The 24,260-nt window shown below is 41.7% G+C and overlaps 1 protein-coding gene across 1 annotated transcript in view; it reads right to left on the bottom strand.

The window, feature by feature from the left end:
- Positions 1–24,260, bottom strand: part of nphp4 (nephronophthisis 4) — a 154,934-nt gene that overhangs the window by 48,975 nt on the left and 81,699 nt on the right. The window contains exons 9-13 of the mRNA XM_070969495.1: positions 23,150–23,368; positions 22,704–22,827; positions 18,711–18,763; positions 10,047–10,184; positions 2,615–2,769 (exon numbers count right to left, since the gene is read on the bottom strand). Of these exons, the coding sequence (XP_070825596.1) occupies positions 2,615–2,769; positions 10,047–10,184; positions 18,711–18,763; positions 22,704–22,827; positions 23,150–23,368 (689 nt within the window). The remainder of the gene's footprint in view (positions 1–2,614; positions 2,770–10,046; positions 10,185–18,710; positions 18,764–22,703; positions 22,828–23,149; positions 23,369–24,260) is intronic.

Genomic DNA, 24,260 nt, shown 5'->3' with positions numbered 1-24,260 from the left:
AAGTGAATGGCGCTCCCGATGCTTTACGAGCAGCAGGAGGTAATGCGTTCAGTCCCTGATGCACTGGCCTCCCTTGAGTGATTTGTGGTTGTAAATGAGGCAGAACATTTTTTTTCGATCTGAGTGGAATAATGCGCTGCTTTATCATTTCAGGCCTAGCTCGGTTTATCTTGCATCAGCTCCATTCAGACTCAAGATGTTTATCTTTAGGGAGATAACTTCAAGTTACTCACTTCATCAGGGGGCTGCGGCTGAGGAGGAAGAGTGGGTCGTCCTCTAATCAGAGAGAGCCCCAGCCCCTCCAGTCTCCTGATGGCTGTGCCACTGGGGTGTGAGTGTGCATGTGAATGGGTGAGCACAGAATCACTGTGGGACAGGAAGCGCTGTATCGCTCCTAATGAGCAGGTGGCACCTTGTACGGCAGCCTCTGCCATCAGTTTATGAATGTGTGTGTGAATTGATGAATGTTGACACGTGTTGTAAAGTGCTTTGAGTGGTCGGTAGACTAGAAAAATGCTATATAAACACAGTCCGTTCACCTTCATCCTGTGAAACTGAACCTGAATTTCACAACCTGGTTAGATTTCACAAAAATGCAGTGAAACAGTGATTAGAGCGCATGAGGATGTCAGCAATATCTGTCAAGCAGCAGCAGCACCAGAACGCTACAAGGGAGAGAGAGCGGGTGCCAAAGCACTCCCTCAGGATTTTCAAGCATAATTGGCAGTTATCTCTAATCATGGTGGCCACCTGTTTTTTCCACAACTGTGGTAACATTCATAACTTATACTTTCAACACTGACACCAAGCACTCTGGGTATGATAAACATAGTGCACAGATGGCTGGCTAAAGTGCAAGCACGGGAAAATGAACGATAATGTTTGGGTTTAGCGCAACGGTAACGCTGCCTGTGTCCAGTTTTGTAAACAGTCAAGCCCACAGTTTAATGAGAAGGAAGCCATGATCAAACTAATTAAAGCAGCGGCGGTGAGGAAGACCGTCAGTTGGGTTTTCCTCTGCAGCTTTGTCAATTTCATGCTTTCCCTCTCCTCCTCATCGCTCAAAGTTATGTCTTAATTTAGCCACAGTGGATTAATATTCAAGCCATCATTTTTATTTCAAAAGGGGCTCAATGAGATATGCAAAGCAACTTCAATTAAACCTCTTTATACTCCATTGTTCTACTCAAAGAAGTGGGTCATTCCACATCGAAAACAGTCAAAAAGATGTTTTGGCTCCGAGTGAAGAGGCAGAGATGTTTCAGCCCACTGAACTGAACAGCATCATGTCTGGATCCAAACTCTGGGATTGGAAAACTGTTTTGATGCCAGCTGCTTATTTACAGACTCTCTGCACTAATGCGATGCCCTGTTTCTGAGTTACTATGCTCATTATTTGCAGGGTGTACTTCCTCATTTCGTGTCCCACCTTAACATACCTGGCTCCATTACCACTGCCTTTATGATATCCTCTCCAAACTCTATTATTAACTGCAAAGTAAAGTGTGGGCTCATTTTAGTGCATTCTGTAACTCGAAATCAACTTCAAAACCTCTTCTTTACAGTTGGATTTATTGATGAATCTTCACACGGACAAACAACACTGAGACCATTACCAAAAGTGGAATGTAAAGGCTGACAAAACGATTTCTTTAAATTGGCTCTGAGCTGAGTTCTCCTATATAACACCGTTATACTACCCGTGAACACATGTTGCCAATTAGTGAGCCGATCAATATCCTTCTGTAGACAGCAAGACAGTGAAGACCAGTGAAGTGTTGCGGTAATGAAGGACTGTACTAGTGTTTACACTGAGATACTGGGCCAGATAAAAGCATGCATGTTAAAGGGATGTTTAAAAGTGGTTTTCATTCAGTCTCCTATCAAACATCAGTAACACTCATGTGCTGTGGTGGAGCGGTTAGCCACACCAGAAACTGTGATGAGGTGCTGATCAAAGAAAATACAACTGGGAGAAAAGGAGCAAAATGTGTTTCAAACTCAAGCTCCATATGCATTAGTCTAGTGCAGCCAGGTGGCCAAATCATACTAGTTTCATATCTCTGGAATATACTAGAATGTCCTTTTTACGCTAAGTGCTGCCCACCGATTGAATTCCACTCAAGTCAGTATACAGCTGCTCATCATGGGTATCACTATACAGTTTCACATATAAGAGATTTTTTATTGCAATTGTGGTAAAGTGGGATTTTCCTTACTCCTCATACAGCATCAAGGATAGCTTTGGGTTTCAAAGAGCAGAGTAGTCCAAGCTGCTGTATTTAAGTTCAGTTTATGCAAATCACAGGCCTTAACATGAGTAATGATGATTCAGAGGCAATGAGGAGAGCACAAAATAACATGTTCAAGGACAGAAGGTCCAGCATGTTTTATGAAAGCTTTCCTGTGTTACACTACAAGAAACGGTTTGCAGTATAATAAGATTAAAGAAAAAGCCATTGCTTATTTTTCACTTTTCAACTCCACCACTGAATGTAAAAAAAAAAAAAAAAAAGCCTCACAGCATGACTGTCATGGATGCAGTTTGCAGAATAATAACCATTTGACTTTCCAAAGCAGATCATGCCTGAAGATGTCAGTTGAGGGGGCTCACCTTGGCACATTCATCCCCAGAGTGATGACAGGGGCATGCACGGGGGTGAAGGGCAGCTCCTGAAGTTGTTCTCCCTCCTGAGCTGAAGGTGACACTTCTCCTTCCCGCTGAAGGTTCACTTCCAGGTGGGCAATGTTGCTGACGCCTGAGCAGGCCTGGACCAAATTGGGATGATACAGAAACAGAAAATTACCAGTAGATAAATGAAGATTTGAACACAAAAAAGGAATCTGATTAATACTTATGGTGGATGGTTTATAGTTAAAGTGTTTAAAGATGCCAGGAAATCTGGCCACTGTACAGCAGGCAGTATATAAATGAGATGCTTTAATCAGGAGTGTAGCTGCAATATAGCAGGAAATTTTGTTTTGTTATTTTATATCTACGATCTATTGGGTTTTTTCCACCAAAAGTGCCCAAGAAGACCACGCAGTGCCTACCATCCCATCATACAGAATGACATACAGGCAAGACTTCTATGAAATTACAAGCTGATTACACAAAAGAGTGGGGAAAGGCAAGTGCAATAACATGAAACAACAGCAGTGCAGTACACTTACAGACAGGAAGGAATCCAGAAAAGAATTTCAATGAACATAATTGGCAGCTGGATACATGGAAAGTGCACGGAAAGTAAAATTGTATTACGGAGGCTTAGAACAAAGCAACATGGCAATAAGAGAGCCAGCGAGCCTAACACGCTGGCTGCTGCAACCTCACACTTACAGTACAATTACATGTCTCGATACACAGTAGCTACGTCACAGAGGACATAAAGAGCTTACTCTGATTTTCTTTCCTTGGTCCATGTGAATGTCTGTATTGATTCTGAGTGCCCATCGGAAAGTTACAGCTTTGTCCATCAACATGCAAACCTAAGATTAGCCAATACTCTCCTCTCGAGGGTCTGCTCAGACGCATGAATGTGTTGAAACAAATGATGCTGCAGCCACAGACTCCATTACTGTCTTCTGGCAATGAAATAAATGGATAAGCAATAATTTACCTAAGGCCCTAAAACAAAGGGAGACATGCTGTTTGATAATCTGGGGATGGGTGTGTTGAGCAGCATTTCCTGTGTGAAAGGTGCCATACAACTTGTTTTCATAATAATAATCTATTACTATATTTATTTTATTTTATTATTACACATATGATTGTTATTAGCCAGTGTTTAAAGCTGCAGGAAAGTTTCTAGATTACAATTTTCCAAGAACCAACGACTGTAAATGGACATGTTTGGTACTGAAAGAAGAGAAGCATGACGTGTGAATCTCAGAAAGTATTGTATGCTACACTATTCTATTCTTATTTCAGTGTGCGTAAAACTGGGAGACGTCTGAGGCAGAAGGTGTGACTTCGTCTTAGCAATCAGTCCCTACAAGCTGTCTCCCCTATTATTAAATCCTTACTTACAGTATGTTGGTTTGGATTCTGAGATTTCCTCCTGGATGTAACTCTTTTGTGATAAACTATTCTATTGCTACTGTTTTACTATACTGGATTTTATCTGTTTTTGTCGCCCATGTTATCTGCAAAGACCTCTATGGTACATCTGTTTGTTAAAAATATCCTATAAATAAACTTGGCATGAGGACAATGCATCACCAAGAGAGACTGTTCAGGTGTACCAATGCACTTTCTCAAGACCCTGAAGGGCAGAATATCTGGGATAGATTGTAAAGAGATCAACATAGGGCTTGACCACAACATTTTTTCCAAGCTTTGTAAAACAAAATGTCACAAACAAATACATAGATAAACATTTACTGTGATGTTATTTATCATTAAAATAATCGTGCACCAGCAAGGTGAAAAAAAACCTTAAAGTTAGGAACAATAATTCAAGAGTGAACCTTTTAAATGCTGCATCTGCCTGTGGCCCAAGCCCAATAATTCCTAGTGATGATGCACATCTTTAAAAATGGTCTATGTAGTTATATAATTTATATATATATATTAAAAAAAGGCTCAGCTATTTCCAAAAACAGCTACTTTCAGCTTTGGATTTCACATTCAGAGCACGAGTAAGTATTCATGGCAGCAGGACGGTGCATGTGGGCTTGACTCAAAATAAACTACAGTTCACTGTTTGAAGGGAAATGTCAACCAGTTCAACAGTGTGGTTCCCTGATGTGCTTTAAACAGTTTTTGGACCACAAGGATGCTTTATGGCACGTGGGAATAATCAGGCTTTGGCTACATAGACAATACTTCTTAGTAGGATCAATTCATTGTTGGTTTTGGTCATGGGATTTGTTGACAATAAGAAAATACCGGCAGTCTTAACCTTTGAAAACGAAAAGACTTCACATTTAAAGTATTTTATGCAGTAGCACTTAATTTTACTTCACAGATTACTTAAGATTTTACGATGTAATTTAGTTTTAATTATAGGAGAAACAGAGATGTTCAACATATCCTGAGAACAAAGCTTTCAATAATAAATTCAGACTGAATTAACATTTGCTTTGGTCTGAAAGCAGCTTTCAAGGACATCCCTGTTCTCCCCAAAATAGTACAAAATTACAGAAGTCTTTCCAGGAAACTTCCAATGAGCCATAAAAGTAAAGTGTTTCCTGTTTTGATGTGTGAAGGTAGTGTGTTTTCATTAGCGTCCCTCCCTGCAATGAGAAAGAGCAAAACAGTGATAACTTTTAATTTAACCAAAGTGCCATCCTAATGATGAGTTAAGTGTGACCAACTTATTGTTATTACTATTCTGACTTCGAGGCAAACTTGCGTTTAATCTCAAATGTAGTTACTGACATTCTACTTATAATACTATTATTCCTTGTTTTGCATTTTGCTCACAATGTCAGTTACTGCGAAAGGAACTATAATGCCTGTGGATCAATTCATTTCAGATTTTTTTCTCTTTTTTTGGCCAAACATTAATTCCCTCTCCACTGTCATTGACAGACACGCAGCTGGAGGGGTATTAGCGCAGATAATTAGCGAAGGAGTGCTAATGGTGTCATTTTCCAGTCAAGTGTTTTTTATTCTGATGTTTGTCACATGCGCATGGTTCAGCTGGCCTATCAGGGGACATGCAAGGCTGTGCGTTATTGGGCTCTCCATCAAACGGGCTGGTAATAACCTCGACCAAAGTCATGCTGCAACATACACATCCATGTTCTCCCTCTGATCAAACAGCCTGCAACATAATAACCTTAAGGGATGCAAAGGCATGGTGTAAAAGCCTTAGCATGTTCAAAAGGCTCAAAGTAATGGCTTTGTACTGTATCTGAAGCTGCAGCCATGAAGCCTATGCTGCGTGATGGCATGTGAATAACTACTTTTCATGGCCAGTTGTTTTCAGGTTACGGACAAGGACAAATGGAGGCATACACAATGAATTCTGTACGCAAAGAGAATGTCACAGAAACGCACAGTATCATAACTGAAAAACTAATGGGAGCCAGTGGACGAGGGATATACAGTAATGCATCATACTTATCCACGACTTTAATGTTGACAGTGTTTTTCAATTTCCAACACAGCGCTGTGCAGGAGCAGCTGCAGAGTAGGAAACAAGCAAGCACAATCAAGCAACTGTCGCCTGATCTTAGAAAAATAGAATAAAAATATAAAACCGTACCAGGAAATGGCAGCTACTGAAAGAGGAAATACAGCGCTTGTTTGTTTACTGAAGAAACATTGAATAATAAATAAAACACACCCACCCTCACTAAGGGGTGTTGTAGCTACAGCCTTCCTTGATCTGGTATGACCAACATGCAATGGTAGCTAATGTGAGCTACTGAGTCAGTTTGTTTTATGACTCTTCTTCACTTGTGCTGCTGTTACACAATGTTTAGCATTGACCGTTATGTCACAGTTTCCTTTTGTGGCAACGGTAGCAGCTTCAGCACTAATAGTCTGCAGAGGAATTCCCTGCACTCTTGGGTTTATAATGTCAGGTAAATTGTTGGTGAAGCAAAACAGTCCAGTGCTTTACCCTCTCACCCATAATGAGGGATAAAAAGGGACAGGAAAAAAATGCCATGCAGACAACTAAAAACCAATGTGCTATCCTAACATAACAGAACATGCTAATACATTAACTTTGCTGCTCAATGAGAAACTGGTGAATCACTATAAACCCCCCAGTGCACTAGCTCAAAGGTTAATTCTAAAATAACCACAAAGAATTGTATTATAATTTGTAAATCTACAAGCAATTTCAACACTACATAATGAAAAATCAACAAATCTATGGCTGCTAAGAAGTAAGAACATTTCAGATCTAAAACTTTCTCTGATAGTTGGAATTCAACCGGTGCTGTATGAGCCAAATTGATCTGTACAGCAGATGTATGAGCCAAATTGAAACCAATGTTGTGTTGCAGATATAGTGAAGATAATTAAGTAGGTATATACATGGAAACAAACATATTAACTATCAGCAGGCATAAACAGCTCTGTATGTGCATGTTTTACACTATGGGTTAGGCACACTAATTAAAATGACTTCTAACTGTGCCATATTTCACAGCATAGTGAGTATATTGCTTGAAATTTAAAAAAAAAAGAAAAAGAAACATCTAAAATACAGGATGTTCTAAACTTTTCACGGCCAGCATAGTTACAGATAGATGAAATAGTGAAGTGTAATGCAATAGATAAGTTGTTCTGACAGCTCCACAGCACGACCTAGTCAGTCTTTCGAAACCAAATTGAATTGGCCTTTTTTTAGATGTATTGTGTGTCTGATTATATTGTTATCTCCAGTAAGCCTGATCCACAGTTCCTGGATTATTCCTGCAATATGACTCATAGCTTAAGCTACTGTATATGGATTTCAAGCATGAAATATGGGAGAAACCCATTAAAGCTGCTGCTGTCTAGTTAGAATATGAGCAAAGTACTGAGGTGCACAAGCAGGTGGACTGCACGATCAGGACAGCTTTAATACAGCCTCACAATCTACTTAAGATGACAAATGAGAATAAAGAAAACTTAATATACACAGGCAAAAGAAGGAATGAGGCGATGATTTACTCTCTATACATGAAATGTTCCACATTATCTGTTTAAATGCTTGACAAGCTATCAAGATTGAATTATAGTTACCGTAACTAAAACTAAATTCAGAGAAATGTATTTAGAGACTGAATCCAAATGTCCAGATGTCCCTGCACCTGTGGGCTCATGGACAACTGAGTCCAAAGACTGCACAATTCACCAGGTCTGCAAGGGGCCTCAAGCACACCTTCTGCTGACTTTCAGAGAGTCCACTCTTGGTGTGGATCAGACTGTCATGGTAAGAACGAAGGCGAATATCCCATTTTACTAACTGTTCTACATTTCAATCCTTGCCGATGGTCATGAGCTTTTGGTAATGACCAAAATAATTAGACTGCAGTTAGAAGCAACCAAAATGAGTTTTCAACGCAGGGGGTCTGGGCTCACCCCGAGGGACAAGGTCAATCATTTGGAAGAAACTTTGGTCCTTTGAATTGAAATTTGAGGAAGTTTGTGCATCCAGTAGAGGATAAAGGACGCCTCCCTGTGAAGGTTTAAACTATAAAACCTGAGGCAGACCCAGGACATACTGGAGGGACTTTGTCTCCCACCTGGCCTGAGAACTTCACAGGAGGAGTTGGGGGTAGGAGCGTACCTGCATCTTGGCATAGCCAGTCAGAAATACTTGACTAAAAGGTCAAGGTGTCTGCATTTGTCACATCCACAGCAATGATTAACGCCCTAAGTCCTGTCATTTACTGTATTTTATCCCCACCACAGCCCAGTGCCCTCGTGGACTTGGCATGATGACAGCGAGCACTTTAGACACTCCACTACAGTAGGTGTTGAGTGCGAGGTCCAGTCCACAAGCCTGCACCTTTAGATTTACCTAAAAGGGTAACTGACACGTTGGACGTTATCTATTTGAGAAAGCTATTTGTTGCATAATACAGTACTGACATATTTCTAGCAAAGCTACTGGCATGAAGAAGGGAAACAGACCTGTACTGTTAGCAGAGTCTACAGCTCCATCCAACGCTTTAGAGTGTGCATGAACTGAAACAGTTTACAAATCTCTTTACTGCTTAAACACTAGCAATGTGTTCCTGTAGTGATATTTCTTCTACATCAAGACATGGTACACATCATATGAGAAGCTACAGATTGACTTTGATAAGCTGAAAAAAGATTCAGGGTTAATCCGAGGATTAGACAATTATGATTTCTTCTCCATTGTGTGTGTCTTTCCTGTGCAGCATGCTGATTCCCAAATATATGCATCTCTGTGGGTGAACACGGTTTAAATTGGCAAAGACAAGGTGGTGTTCAAAGGCAGAATGACTCTGCCTGCTGATTCTCAGCAGCAAACACCTACAACTGAGGGTAAAAGATTGCCCTTGTGTCATTTCAGGAAATTATTCAGAGCTATTTAAAATCAGCACGGTATGGCTGACTTCCTCATTTCTGCTGTCCCCTGGCTCAAATGATGGGATTTTGTTCAGATGCATACAGCTTGTTAGCAAGTAGAGCCAGTCAAATATTTCCTCAGATTTATCCTCCATATGCTATTTCACTGGGATCTACGTGGTTTCAATAAGACAGAGCTTGGTTGAAACAGCATTTGCTAAAGACTGTTCACACTGGATATGACCTGGTGTGGCACTTCACAGAAAAGTCCACTAAATAACTTTAAAATACTTTTAAAACAATTGTATTTGACCTATGTAGGCCTGCAATTAAATGCTACTCCTGCGACCCCCACACAGGCCATTAATTGAATTCTGGAGATGAGGCAGAAAAGATCGACTGATCGTGAAAAACAGGGTTAATCATAATTAAAATTGGCCTTGGACAAGGCAGATTAAACATATTTTCCCAGAGGGCAAAAAACAACATTACGCATGAGACGGGATACCTTAAGAAAATTGAAGCAGCCTGTGTAAAAAGATTTGAAAAGAAAAAGTGAAAGAATAATGTTTCTTTTGATTAAAAAGATGAAAAGAAGGAGCTCCAGCACTTCCAGCAGCTCCAGTAGCTCCAAAGACAAAGAGTGTGCTGGGTAGGAGTTCAGTTTAGAGGTTTGGTGTGTGTGTGTGTGTGTGTGTGTGTGTGTGTGTGTGTGTGTGTGTGTGTGTGTGTGTGTGTGTGTGTGTGTGTGTGTTTGTGTATGAAATTGGGAGCAGAGAGCTATAAAGGTGAGTGCATCTTTGAACTCTATTAAGTGACTGTCTGTGTATCCTTGAGGATGTGGCTTACCATGTCGTGTGTTGCTGTGTTTGAATGTGCACCTTAGGTGTGAAGGCATCTACGACTCCCTTTTGCTTAATGCTTGTGTATTTTCCTCAGCATGTGCATGTGTGTGAGTACAAGGCTACGTGTGGGTGTGCGTGTGTGTGTGTGTGTGTGTGTGTGTGTGTGTGTGTGTGTGTGTGTGTGTGTGAGTGTACGGGGGTGGGAATCTTACGACATGTGACAGCTGGTGGGCCGATGCCAACGGGGAAGGATGGAGCAGAGAGGGAAACGACTGTTGCCATGGCAACACGGAGCTGGAGTGGCTGATAGTCGGCGAGCGTGAAGTAACTGCCAGCTGAGACAGTGAGAGCTGCAAAGAAACAATGCAAATGATTCGCTGTTATTATTATGATTATGAGCAACAGGGCTCAGGACGATACTTTACGCCAGAGAGACACATGTGCCATCTCAGATGACAACAACAGACCATTACACTGCTTTGGCACTTATAAGCCCTTTTCACTCCACCCGCTTCTCCACCCACGATCTTTCAGCACTGTCACCCCCAAGCAGGTCAAGTTCAACACTGTCTGTCTGCTCCCTTTTTGCTTCGGAGGACTGGAAACAAAGGAGGATGTAGCTACTAGTTTGAGAGCTCCATGCAGTTTTCTTAACAGTCATAACAAGGGTGGCAGATATGCATCATTACAGACGGTGGACTTGTATTCGTATGATTCAAAAACAGCTGAGCAGCATGGACACTCCACTTGCCCTCAACAGAAAATCAGGGTAAGATTACTCCACCTTCCAGCACACTGCTTCCAGTGCAGTAGATAATTAACAAGCGTGGCAGGATCTGTAAGGAGTTAGGTGTTAATCAGCAGTAGAAGAGACAGAATAGTTTGATTACTCTAAATTCAGCCTAACCAGAGTTTATCTTGTTAAGTAAAAGAGAAACGAAGCTACAATGTTAAAAACAGCATCATTGACTTTCTTGTGGCCAGTATTCCTCAATAATCTGAATGCGTCTTTCAGTTGGTTCTCATCTAAGAGTCTGTTGGTGAGTGTTATCGAATCTGTTCTGGTCAAAACAAACGGCTCTCTGTGAGACAATAAAGATACTGTATCGAACCCTATTGAGCAGTAAAAGAGATGTTCACTTACCCATTGATCTCTTAGACACACATGCACTCTGACTCTGACTCTGCTATGCTTGTGAAGACATTACACTGATTTACATGAATTTGAGTGGACATTAAAAGGGATCAAACAAACGTTCCCGGTCACTCCAAATCTCTTCATCCATATCAGAGAAAAGAAGGATGCAATCACAGCATGCAGACTCTATGTGCTTCTGTGACACACGTCACGCACCTCGTCATGGACCACGAGCATGAGGAACTGTTTCCCTGAGCTGAAGAAAGAGAGATACCACTTGCCTCCAGCTGAGGTAACTTTAATATGTTGTTTACTGGCAATGGGTAGAGTGGTATCATAGCAACAAGTATCAACCAGTTCCACAGCAACACAGATAGCTGTGAAAATGCAACGGGCAACTTTTATCTATTCTATTCTATATCTACATGTTTATCCTAACCTTGATCACAGACACAAGCCAATTCATAATCTTGTGACCCTAGAACCCCTTGAATTTATCCTAAAGTAGTTTTTAAGTTGGAAAACTCATCTTATTCCACGCCGTCTGGCAGCATCATGTATATTCTGTATCAGCTTGTTCCAAATCTCCATTGAAGATATATGATGTTTACTCTGAGTGAAATACTTAAACAGAGGACTCCACGTTTTTGATGACTGCACCAGTCCATCAAATAGAAATATTCTAGATGTCTTGGGAGTCATTTTATGCACATTTCCCCAAAATTCACCCTGACAGTTTGGTTTGTGCTTGGAAATGTTGGGCTCTTCACCAGAATTAAAAAGTTTTGTGGGTTTGAGCAATGTTCGGCTGCACAGCCGGCGTTCGTAATGACTGAACCATCGGCAGGTCAGTGAGGTTGAGGAGGTTAGGCTGACCGCAAAAGTAGCTTCCCCTCAATTGGCAAGTTGGGTCACCGTGCAGGGAAAGCTGAGGTAAGAACACGAAGTACAACAAACACTGCTGCCCTACGCCATAAAATACAATGCTACTATGACCTAAAAGAAAGAAGGTCTTAGTTTCTGACCACACTAGCTTTGACTGGAGCCTTCCTGTGCTGAGTTTGCATGCTCTCTGTGTTTTTGCTTAGTTTCCACTGGGTGCCCCCCAACCGAAGGGATGTTCTTATTAGAACTGCTATTGGTCACAATTCAATTAACCAAATTCACAAAAATCCTTATCAAAAACGTTTGTTTGTGTTATGTGTCCAAAATATCTTTTTCTGCCTTGAACAGCTACGTTTAGTTTTAAATCTGCTTCATGCCAAACATCTGGCCTTTCTCCCATGGGATTACAAGACAAAGAATATCGTGTGTTATTGGGCTGGAATGGAATTCATCTTGACAAACTGAATTCAAGCTGAACACAGCAGATGTCTGCCTTCAACAACTTTTTACAATCACCTTTAAAGTCTTTCTCTTTGTAGTTTAAATACTGACAAGAATGTCTTTGGAACAGAGATCTGAAAGCAAATTGGTTTGACTAACTTACACAAGGTTTCAGAGTGGATATCTTCATTTGAAACTGCGGGCCACTCCACAGTTTGCTCACTCGCAAATACGATGTTACTGTAGGTGTAGGCGTAATCCTAAAATGAGCTGTTTTGGCTGTTAGGACTGGTCAAAATGTCCTCACAATTCAAAATGTCCTAAAATGTCAAGACCAGTAGGCTGTCACAAGTCAGTCCCCGCCAGTATTTCTAAGCCATCACACTTTATATGCAAGCACACACACACACACACACACACACACACACACACACACACACACACACACACACACACACACACACACACACACACACACACACACACACACCTCACGTTGAGTCACCACGTCCTGCATACGTAGTGTGTGAAAGACACCACACTCACTCTGCATGTGCTGATCTCTCTCTGTCTTACACACACACACACATACACACATGCATGCATGCATACACACACACACGCATGCATGCATACACACACACACACACACACACACACACACACACACACACACACACACACACACACACACACACACACACACACACACCAGAGAATACGCACAGAAAGGCAATTAGTAGTGGCATCGCCGTGCCTGCCAATGTTCTGAACTCAGTCTGTTTGCCCTGACAGCCAAGCAGATCATCTGTTCACATTCTGGCTTCATGGGATCTGCATGTGTGTTTGTGTATGTGTGAATGTGTCTGAGGCATTATATCTGTCCACATGTACAGTATGCGTAAACCTCACTCCTCTCCTTTCCGTGTGTGAGGTGTGTTTAAATGTGTGTTTGTGTGTGTGACAAGGAGTCTCCTGAACGTTCATTTGGCTGTTTCCTGACATTCAGTATGTGTGTATGTGAGGGGAGAGACCACAGGGTTAAGCTCATCATGTGGCTCAAAGAAAGAAAGTGAGTGGCAGGTGTGGTTCAAAAGAGAGGAGGATGCAGAGGGAGATCCAGCGAAAGAGATGGACAGATTACCGGAATGAAATACTGAGAACAAAGGGTGGAGGACTTGGGCACACAAAAGAGGAAAACATTAGAGGAAGGGGAGTACCAAGGCACAGTGAGAACAATGGGGGTTTGATGTGAGTAATGGTGAGTGATAACCGCATGTGTGAGCGTGACAAATGAACATAAAAAGCCAGGATGTGCAGGACCGAGGGAAATACTGCGAGAAAGACGTGAGGAAGAGTGAGATGGATCTCTACTGATGACAAGAAAGACTGAAAACAGATTGAAAAATGGAGCAAACAGAGATATTAAAAACACGACAATCATTGATCTAAACATTTTTAAGGTATCAGCAGGTTTTAGGAAGTTGAACATAAGTGCTGCTGGACCCGAAATTGAGTTTACTGTAACAAAAACCTCATTGAACGAGCCTAAACAATGCTTAACAAGGACAGTACTGTGGTTGTGGCTTGAATTGTTTGTTTTTTTCCATGAAGACACTATTAAATATGGGAAGATATGTTTTGCACCAAGCAAATCACAAATCATCTGGTCTTTTTTGAACAGCGAAAAGACACAGCCCACGCTCGATTTTCTCTACACATCAAAGTTTTTTCCTCAATGACACCGGCATGCAGAGAGCATATTAACCAGATAAAACCAGTGAAGATCAGGCAGCCTTCAAATACAATATTATAGTTTCCATTCAGATTTTCCAAAACCAGACTACAAAGCCGCCGCGCTGATATAACTCTGCTGAAACTGCAGTAATCATGAGGACCGCGGTAAGAGTTTGAGCTGTGCCGTCTGAGGTGTGATTATCCCGAGAAAAACACCAACATTAACAGAAATCCATTGTAATTTCAGCGAAAACTCTTTGTGCTTTGCTTAACACAAAAATCAAACTTTACGCAGCTCACATCGATGCGTCACATAGTTTACGTCGAAGCATGAAAATCAGTTTCAACTACATGTTTAGAATTACATTTACCCCTTAACTTTCCTGTGTTTAAGCAGAAAGATGCAGGCTGGAGTGCTAAACAGAGTCGCACGATAACATCGCTCTGAAATGTGGAAGACAGTTTATACAAGGGCAAGGCACTAACGATCACTGTGTGAAGGAGATCTGGAGAAATTAGGTCTGACTGAGCTGCTACCAGCTGCCAAACAGCCCTTTGCCAGCAACAAACTGAAACATGGCCTCACCTCTAGCCCATGGACTACAAGACCACCTGGGTCAACAGAACAAGAGCGTGACCCTGAAACATGGCCGCAGCCCAATGCAAGAAATCATCATCAACCCAGGCAAACAAACTCAGCTGCCTCCCCAAATGCTGGCTATAAATACCACAGGATCCTTAGCATTCTGCACGAAAGCAAACACAGAGTGTCAAGGATCAATAATTTATGCGAGCAAGAGCAAGTTGTCAGCTCCAACAATGCCTACAGACAGAGCGGGAGCATACGGCTTGTTTACAGAGCCATTTCGGAGAAGGGTGCCATTGATTAATCAGCACTCGACAGTCGTGTTGAAGAGGAAAGAAAAATTTTGTTGAACAGGCAAAATCACTTTCAGATTGAAATGGGTGTATTTTTATAACAGTATCTTTGAAAGGGTAGGCGACAGAGAGATAGGGAGAGACACAGAGACTGTGAATTTTGCAGCAACACGAGTCGTGATGGATTACAGGGCGACTGCCAACAGCAGTGGCATAGCTTCACACAGTGTTTTCTGTTTCTTTTCTTTATGCAGAATCCTGGATGGCCATCAGATACATATCTACGTCGAGCAGCCGGGGCACGAATGACTGCTCTTTCACCCCTTTATTTACATGAATACGTATGTAAAGGAGAATGTATAAGACATTTGAAGTAAACTTACAGCCGCTTTAGTTTGGCCACTTGGGAGCAGCACAAAAAGCTTAAATCACAACATCATTGTAACATGGTTTAACCTTTGTCTATTTACACGTTCAGCAGACGTGGAGCATTCGATTGTGGTTGTGTTTCCTCATATCCAATGAAAGTAAGCCAAATATTCATTCTCTTTTTGGCTTTGTTTTGGACTCCACCGACTCCTGAGGAAAATATCTGGCCTGTAGCTGCTGGATACTTCACCAGCTAACTAACCAGCTGCCTCCTGTGGCGGGACACCAGATGGATAAAAAGGGTGTTTGCAGGCTAGAAAGCCAAAACACTGAGCTACCAGAGGCTAGTTAAGTCCTTACAGTCAGTTACTTACAAGATTAAATGATAGTCATCCCAAAAATATTACTGAGAGCAATTTAAAAGCAAGATTAAACCATGAAGTAAAAGGAACTTCATGAAATGCACCCTTGCTCAGTGTTGTACCTGCAGCCTTAATTGGTCTGATATGATCACAAGCTTGCTGCGGCTAATGTTAGCAAACTTTAAATATGAACTGCTGTGAAAATAACGCAGAGTCCGTTTGCATACTTCATTTTCTGCCTATGGTTCCATTCCACTTGCTCTCAGTAAGGTTTCCTAATGATGATGATGTCTTTGAATGTGTTATTATGCGACAGTCTCCCCTTGTTCTGGCATTATTTATATACTCTTGCTTTAAAAACGAGCACATCAGAAATGTTTTTATCTGTCCTACAATGCATGCTTCACCTTTGTTGTAAAGCTAATTGCCCTTTTTGGGAAAATGTGGTTGAACCTTAACCCTTAAACCTTTGAAAAAATTACAGAAGCATCGGCTAATTTGCTGTGGAACTACTCCGAGGATAATTAAGGATATTCAAATAAAAACACATGGTAGAAGTGACATATTTTCCTCAAATTAATTGTGCCTGTTTGGTAGACCAGATGTTTTTGAATTAAGAGTAGAAAAAAGACTCTACAAGCGGAGCGATATATCCAGTTTAAGCCCCACCGTCTTCCAGCGTCCTCCCCTAAGAGCTGCCCAGTATGACCACAGTTGTCTCTCGTTACCCACGGGGAGCTGCCCACTTGCAGGCTTCCACCACCCTCGCTGCTTAATCAAAATGAGGGTCGATTTGCAGAGTTCATGGGTGCAGCACTCCCATAGCTCCCAGCCTCTGTTGGTTCAATTTAAAATGAGTCGACAATACAGACTGTGGCTCATTTTGGCCCACAGAGTTAACACTGAAACAGAGCTGATCTCTCCTCCTCCTCCGCTCTGTGGCACTGCGTTAGTGTGTGTGTGTGTGTGTGTGTGTGTGTGTGTGTGTGTGTGTGTGTGTGTGTGTGTGTCTCCCTGGCCTCATCCTGAGAGAAAGTAGCATCCATCACAACTCCCAGTCTCTACTGGCACTTCCACTCAGGCTGAGGGTAGATGGTAACGCCCAGTAGCTTAGCTCAGCCAGGATGAAGGGATACACAAAATACACACACAGAAACACACACTATCGGTATAAGTTTCATACGGTCGATGCGCGGTATCTTACTAAGATAGGATATGAGTCAGTCGTCGTCGCCCACCTCATATATGATGGATGGATGATTATGATGCAGCTGAATGTGTTATTGTAGGATTGATCAGTGTATCAGTGCCTGTGGGAAGCCTCTAATATACACTGACGCTAATGTGACATTTCATCTGATTTGATGCATCTATGCATGATTTTCATCATCAGGAATACTTTTAGTTCCCAGATTTCTGTGGTGATTTCAATGTTTCATGATTGACACACACAGATATTGTGAAGTCTTTCACCAAGAATAACATTTTGAACAGACACACGCCCACGCACACATCCATTTTTCTTTTTCGCAGCCAGCTTCATACATATTCAGTAACTCTGGCTGCAGGATATTTTGATAGACCCAATCTTTCTGAAATCTCGTACAGGTGAGTCAAAAGAGTTTAAGACAAAAAGCATTACATTTAATGCATCCTCATCACATTGTTGGTGAGATCTGGGACACACATGCATTTTTCCTGATATATTTTCTTTTCATTTATGGGCTTCACCTGCAATTTATGTCGGCAGACCAGATGCAGCACGACTGTGGGTTAGTCAAGATTTATGATCTTTGTCTGGAGAGCATGGAAGGGGCGCTGTATCCACGCAGAGGGAAGTGCTAGAGGGGCTTCCTGATTCTGTCATCCAGCCAGGAATCACTCCAGGCCGGCTGAGAACTGGAATCCATTTATATGGTTTTTCTTTGACAAGTACGGACAAGAGCTAGATAGCACATGAACACTGAAGTTATTTTAATAATGTTTCTTGACTCGGAGGTAAAGCGGAAGAAAACATATGTTTCAGGACGAGGTTGTGAACAAAAAAATCTACTTTCAGTGTGCAGAACATGGAGCATGTGTGATTTTTCTCTGTTCCTGTTGCTCTACGTAGCAGCTCAATAGCTTTCAATAGCACAGACAAGCACTTAGAGACTAAGCCTATGGTGTGAAATTTAACAGTGGAACATTTTTCAGGTACCTACTTTACACTGTAAAGCATACGCATTTTTAATTTACACCTGAACATAAGGTGAGTCATTTGCAGCTTTACCACATCATGTACAGAGAGCCTAATGCGTATCTGGATCTGCACTGAATACATTATTTCTACAGAACTGCACTGAAAGGATCAAATGTAGCTCTATTCATCAAGTGAAATACGATTCTTGCTTTTGCGAGCATAAAAGTTGCAATTTATCAGTAAATTAAGCTTTTTATCACTTAATCCAGTCATTTTATTATGGATAAAAAGCCAAATACCCTTCAAAAGTTATCAAAGCACTAACAAATGTCTGACAATAAAACATTTACTGAAGTATTTAAATTATATGAAACGTGTTTTTACATAAAGCTCTACATCACATTTGACCTCTTTCAGCTCATTGTTTGGTTTTCTGGCCCATAAACTCTATTACCATCAACCTTGTTTCCAGCTGTTTTCAGCTAAAAAGCTTTGATAAACCAAATGTATGCTACCCGCCAAGCTCAAAACAACAGGCATACAAAGTTAGCAACTGGCTGGAGAGGAGGGTTGGACAGTTAGCAGCTCAAGGGGAATTGATGGAGACCAAAACAGAGCAAAAGAGAGGGACTGCTGCATTATTAAGTGAACAGAAACACAACAAATGAATGAGGATGTTATCGGCGGGATGTGCAAACAGAAAATTGATTTTTCACCATAATAACTTCATAAAGATTAAAATATGTCAAATGTTGTATCGTCAGCTTGTTCTGCTGACTTACTGACAGCAGGATTTTATTACCTGTGAGAGAAATGTGAGTACAAAAAGCAGCTAAAATGCGTGCAGCGCCTGTTCATTTGAGTAGGTGACAAGGTGTCTTACCCCGGGGCCTTGAGGAGACTCGGGTGGAGAAGCTGGTGAAATATATTTCTGACCTAAAATAAAACACAAGCAAAACAAAAAAAATTACTCCACTTTGTACAGTGTACACAGTGACAGTATAAAGTAAGTGTAAAGCTTATCACTTATTGTTCATGTATTCACAAGGACGTGTGCAACAACTCCACAAGCTCAATTAACACTGGATGTAGCGCTCGGCCTGGCAGTTGTTATTTTTATAGTGTGGGAGACATTCAGGGGAATATTAGCGGTGAGAGAGAATGGAAGTTGACAGTAAAACGTCATCTTGTCTTGATTGCTTTCTTATTTCTTATATTTTCAGTCAGCTGTCATTCTGAGGTACAAAGAATAAACTGTAACAACGTGTTCTGAATCGAGTAAATAACTACACAGACGACGGTGGCACCAGAACTACTTCGTAACAAATCTGTCCAATTTGACACACATCAGAAGGCACAGTTCGATTCAGACGTCACACTGAGTTTAAAGTCCAACAATACTTCCTGAGGTTTTTGGTTGGTAGCCATGGTAATGCTGAAATGAGAGTCTTTCCAGCATCTCTTTGTCCTCGTCTCCCACTCTTTCTCACTCTGCGCTGGGCTTGACTGGCCTTTTGGAAATTGCTTCAGTTGCCTGGGGTGTCTTACTGTATCTCCCATCTGTTCAGACTACATGCACATAGAGTGGACACGGTGCAGGACTGGCTGGCTCTTTGTCACAAATGTACTCTGGCACCAACCCCCCGGCAGCCATTTTGTTTTTAAAGCTTTCCGTTTCCTCACTGTTTTACGTCCCGAGCCGGTGGCAAATGTGCTGCACCTCATTAGCCGGACTGGCGTGCAATTGGCCATTTACTCGTGATCAATGAGAGGCCTTCTTGACAGTCGAGCAGCTGTTTGAGAGGAAGATTCAAGCACCTATATGTGCGCCACGCACCAGGGATTGAGGAAGAGTACATTTAAATACACAGAAACAGTATGATGCATCATTAAAATTCATTAATAAACATCTGAGGAAAAACAGCAAGATCAGCCCCATTTCACTCCCTCAGCTCACCGCCAGAGCGATGGTCATGTAAACAACGCGGGTTCAGCTGAATTACAGATTCGTGAAAATGTACGGACGAGAATTTCCACCAGTCTAACTGGAAGTCAAGTCCATGTCCATTATGAATAACTTAGTGGTTCATTCTCAAAACATCAGATTGGCAAACTGTCTTGTTTCTTTCTAACACATTCAGATGTTGTGAAACACAGCAAATTCATCAAACATGCATCACAGATGTGAATTACATATTTCAGACTGGCCGTGAATTTCATGTGGGTCTAAATAAGCGATCTGCCATCTACCAGCACACTTACAGGCATGTCCGTGCACCCGCACGTACACACACACACACTCTGGGAAAAGCAAAGTCAGGGATGATTAAGGCGCTGAAATCAAAGAAGGACAGAGATTCATGATATCATTCTCCTCTGAACACTAGCCAGAATCATTCGGGCTTCATGGGCGATCCTCTGAGGACACTTGAGCGCTGATTAAAATGTCATTAATAGACTTTGCCAAAAGCCTTCTCTACACATCCATGAAGTAGGCCCTGATCAACACTATTCTTCACTCCCAAGATAAGTTAACAGCATCATTAGTAGGGAAATCATTGAGTATACAGCCAGGGTCCACTCAAGTTCTTTGTGCTGTCACCAGGATTGAGTGGCTGTGTGTAGTGTTTACTGCACTTTTAATCAATTCACAGACAGACACAGAGCAAATCAGCAGTTTGGGCTTCAATAAGAGATGCAGAGAGTGGCACATCATTTATCTTTGGCTGTGTGCGGGATGTGGAATATTTAATCAGAACTTTGTTTCAGTGGGAGGCCTCTTTAAAGCTCCGGGTTCAGGAGTTATTTTTGGAGGGATATCGCGGAACGGTCACGCTTAATAGGGAACGACGCAGTAAAAAAAAGCTTCTGTTGGAGAAATTCAGCAGCATACACTTATAACCCCTTTAAAACTCTGAAGGGAGAATTAAAAAAAAAAAACAGGGACTTGTTTCAGGCTTATTTTCACAGTCTTAACCACTGCACATCATAAGCAATGAGCAGCCAATGTGCCTGGTGACACGAGTGGCTGATGTGCGATGCTACAAAACTGTTTTTCAAATGCAATGCTGAAGCCACTCTGCTGCGATGATCTCAGTTAGAAGGGAAAACAGTATGTCATTGCCGCTGGGAGTCACGTAATTGAGCCTGAGAGGGTATTTTTAGAGAATTGCGGATTTTCCTGCACAATAACAAAAAAGGTTCATGGAGGTTTGGAGTCTGAGACGAAGCAGACTTATGACAGTAGCTGGATGAGCAAAACACAAAACGCTCTCATATCTGAAAAATACAGCTCTCCATGCTCAAACTGGAAAAAATATTTGCTAGTACTACATTTATTATATTAAAACTTTATCTGAGAATACGTGCAAATTGTGCTTGAAGTGCTTTGTTAAAGCACTTCAAGTGTGCCACATTTCACGCAGTCAACCTCACGGTGGCACAACAGGAAAAATCAGGGGATCCCCAAAGTCAGTCGGATTCATCCTCTGGGAACAATGAATGTCTGTACAAAATGTTGCACCGGTATATCAATTATTTCACTGGATAAAAGAAAACTTTGACTTGTTGGTGGCATGATCTTCAACTGGTGGCCCGCGGGCCACATCTGGCCGACCGAAGCATTCAAGAATATGACTGAATTCAGAACCTCCTTCCTCTCCAGTGGAAGATGCACAGACCATCCTGAGGGTGATCATTGAGTAGCTTGTGCTTTTTGGTAACAAGCCAAAAAGTTATTCATATCTTACAGTCAGATCATTCTCCAGCTCCATCCTGGCTAATCTGGCATCCACCATCAAACGACTTGGATCCCAGGCTGGCCATTCCCTGGAGCAGCACACTGGCTGGACTACAGGAGGTAACTCCTGAACTGTTGGAAGATCACTAAGCTTGTCTGGTAGACTTCATAGACATGTCTTCTGAGAGCATTTTGCATTTCAGTATCTAGTGACCATTATGGATTTTCCATGTTTAAGAGTCTGTTCACACTGATATAGACTCATAAAATAACATTTGTAAGAAGGTGACAATATTAAACAATATTAAGCTAATTAGCCCTAAATATATTTGTGTTTAACATTCAAACATATACAATATGTCTGTAACCAAAATGTTGCATGGGGGTAGGACACTTGAATGGATGCCAACATGAACAGTCAGATGAACAGTTCATGAAGGAGAAAATGAAATGGAGCTGTTTGTTGTAAAAATCCATTAGTTTCCTTTGATAGAGAGACTGGATGACTACTCGCAGTCACTGACTAAAAATAAAAACACTAAAAATATCAGTCTTACTCTTTACCTTGAAAGGATTTAGTGAGAATCCAAAGAGTGAAAATACTGGATGTGTGTGCTTGTTGTTGTCTATGTTCAGACCAAAGTTCCCCTCGTCGAGCAGACATAAGCATGAGGATGCAAAAAATAAGGCTTGTTCGAGATCAAGAGGCCCTAATGGACAGCCAAAGTCTTCTCCTAGCACTCTGAGTTTATCCCTTCGTTCCCCTCAGACCCCAATGATGAAGAGTGCTAATCATGCAGAGAGCAGGTGGTGCAATTGAGATAACGCTGCAGAGGTGGGGGCTGCATTATATGCAGAGGACAGGCTAGTTTGATGCTTAGAACTTTGGATGATTACACCTGGGTGTTGCTGCACGCTTGAGGTGTACCTACAAAACAATTTGCAGTAACAGACCACACACTCTGCAGTCCAGTAAACAAACCTTTGTCACAGAGAAAACAAAAATCTGGCTGTGAGCAGCAAAGAGCGTCTGAAATGCTTCTTGGAGGAAAACTCTTTGTATCACCTTGTTCCTATTCCTCTGCAAGTAATTAATATGTGTTTAAAAAGCCATTATGGGTGAACACGATGATTTACCCTGTGAAGGTGATGAAGGTGATCTTCTCAGGCGTGACACACCCTCCTGCTTCGTCCTCAGAGAGGCCTTTGGGCTGGACGCCTTCTTCTCCAGACTGGATGACAGCCGAAATGTGATCGTATCCTTTGAGAGGAGAAAGTTTCAGACATTGCAGTAACACAAAAAAATTTTGAGAATGAAACAGCTCAGATTCAGGATGGGAAGACAGTGATGTGTAATTATTTTAAAATACCTAAACTGAGCAAAGGTTCACTGCTAAGGTGTGAAAAGTTCCAACAATATTCGCATCCTTCATACCACATTATGCCAAAAACAACTGAGACAGCGTGAAAGCCTTTGTCTTCCAGTAAGCATCTGAAGTCGTCACCTCGTCTTAACACCTTTCAACTCATTCTTTACATTTTGTTCCTTTTGGAAAAGACGTTTATCTGTGCTGTTGTGTTACCTGAGCTGTGCCTGGAGCTGAGAGCGGCGCAGGGCTCTGAGTTTTGGCAGACATCTCTGTGCTGTAGACCATGACTCCGTGAGGGTTTGGCGTTGCACCTCCTTGCAGAACAAGCTGTGTCTCTTCTCCCCTCCAGTCAGCCGGCTCCTGGAAGGGGCGCCAAATCCCCCAACGAAGGCACTGCAGGAAGGCCGCTCGGGACGTGGAGGTGGCAGATAGCTGTGTGATGGAAAAAAAACATGACATTGGAGGACATTCAGACAATGACATGAGTATTATTGGTTTCATACATGGAAACAGCCTTGATCACTCCAAAGAGACCATCTTTGAAGTTACGTCCACTTCTTGTGAGATCACCGATGGACCGATGGATGTCCAATCACAGCAACTGGGACTGGGCACCACAGGTCTGTCAAGCTTTGATTCCACCTGATTAATTTCTCTAATTTGTCATAGAAGCTACTATCATAGGAGGGAGGACGATAAATTACAATAGAAACAAAAGACATTTCTGGTGATAAAATGATATTTAGACCAACACATTCCGATTCCTAACAGTTTGGCAAATAGACTTCATTTCATTGGATACTATCTTTCACATAAAAGCCTCCCCTTGAGCCCACTCTGTCGCTCCTCTTTTGCTGCTATGCTTCTGATGGGATGTTTTACGTGAAGCCCAAATCTCAAGGAAGTCAAAATTAGAGTCCAGTAAAAGATGATGGGCTTGATCAATGTTTCCACAATGACAAACGTTCAGGAGTCATGTTGTCAACAGGTTTCAATGCTGAATTGATTTTAACAGGTTTAAAAAGTTAAACAGCAAGTGAGCTATGACTGTACCTGCTCTACCTGCCGCCATCTTGGCTGCAAGTTGTAACAAACACTTAAAATCAAAGAAATCAGTGCCTTTTCATCATTTGCCAGTATTAAAAAATGTAACTTGCTGAGTTGCAAAAACATGATTAAATATGTAGATGCTGTCTTAAGTACAACATTAGAAATGGTCTGACGTCTCCACATCAGGATCAGTTCACAAGAGACGCAGCAAAACAGGAACGAATTATCCCACCGAGAAAAAGTGCTTTCAGTCAGTCTGCATTCTCTTTTGAAG

The sequence above is a fragment of the Chaetodon trifascialis genome, chromosome 8 (assembly GCF_039877785.1).
Source record: "Chaetodon trifascialis isolate fChaTrf1 chromosome 8, fChaTrf1.hap1, whole genome shotgun sequence".
NCBI lineage: Eukaryota > Metazoa > Chordata > Actinopteri > Chaetodontiformes > Chaetodontidae > Chaetodon > Chaetodon trifascialis.
The sequence above is the reverse complement of the archived record's forward strand: the minus strand, read 5'-3'. Positions and strand labels throughout refer to the sequence as shown.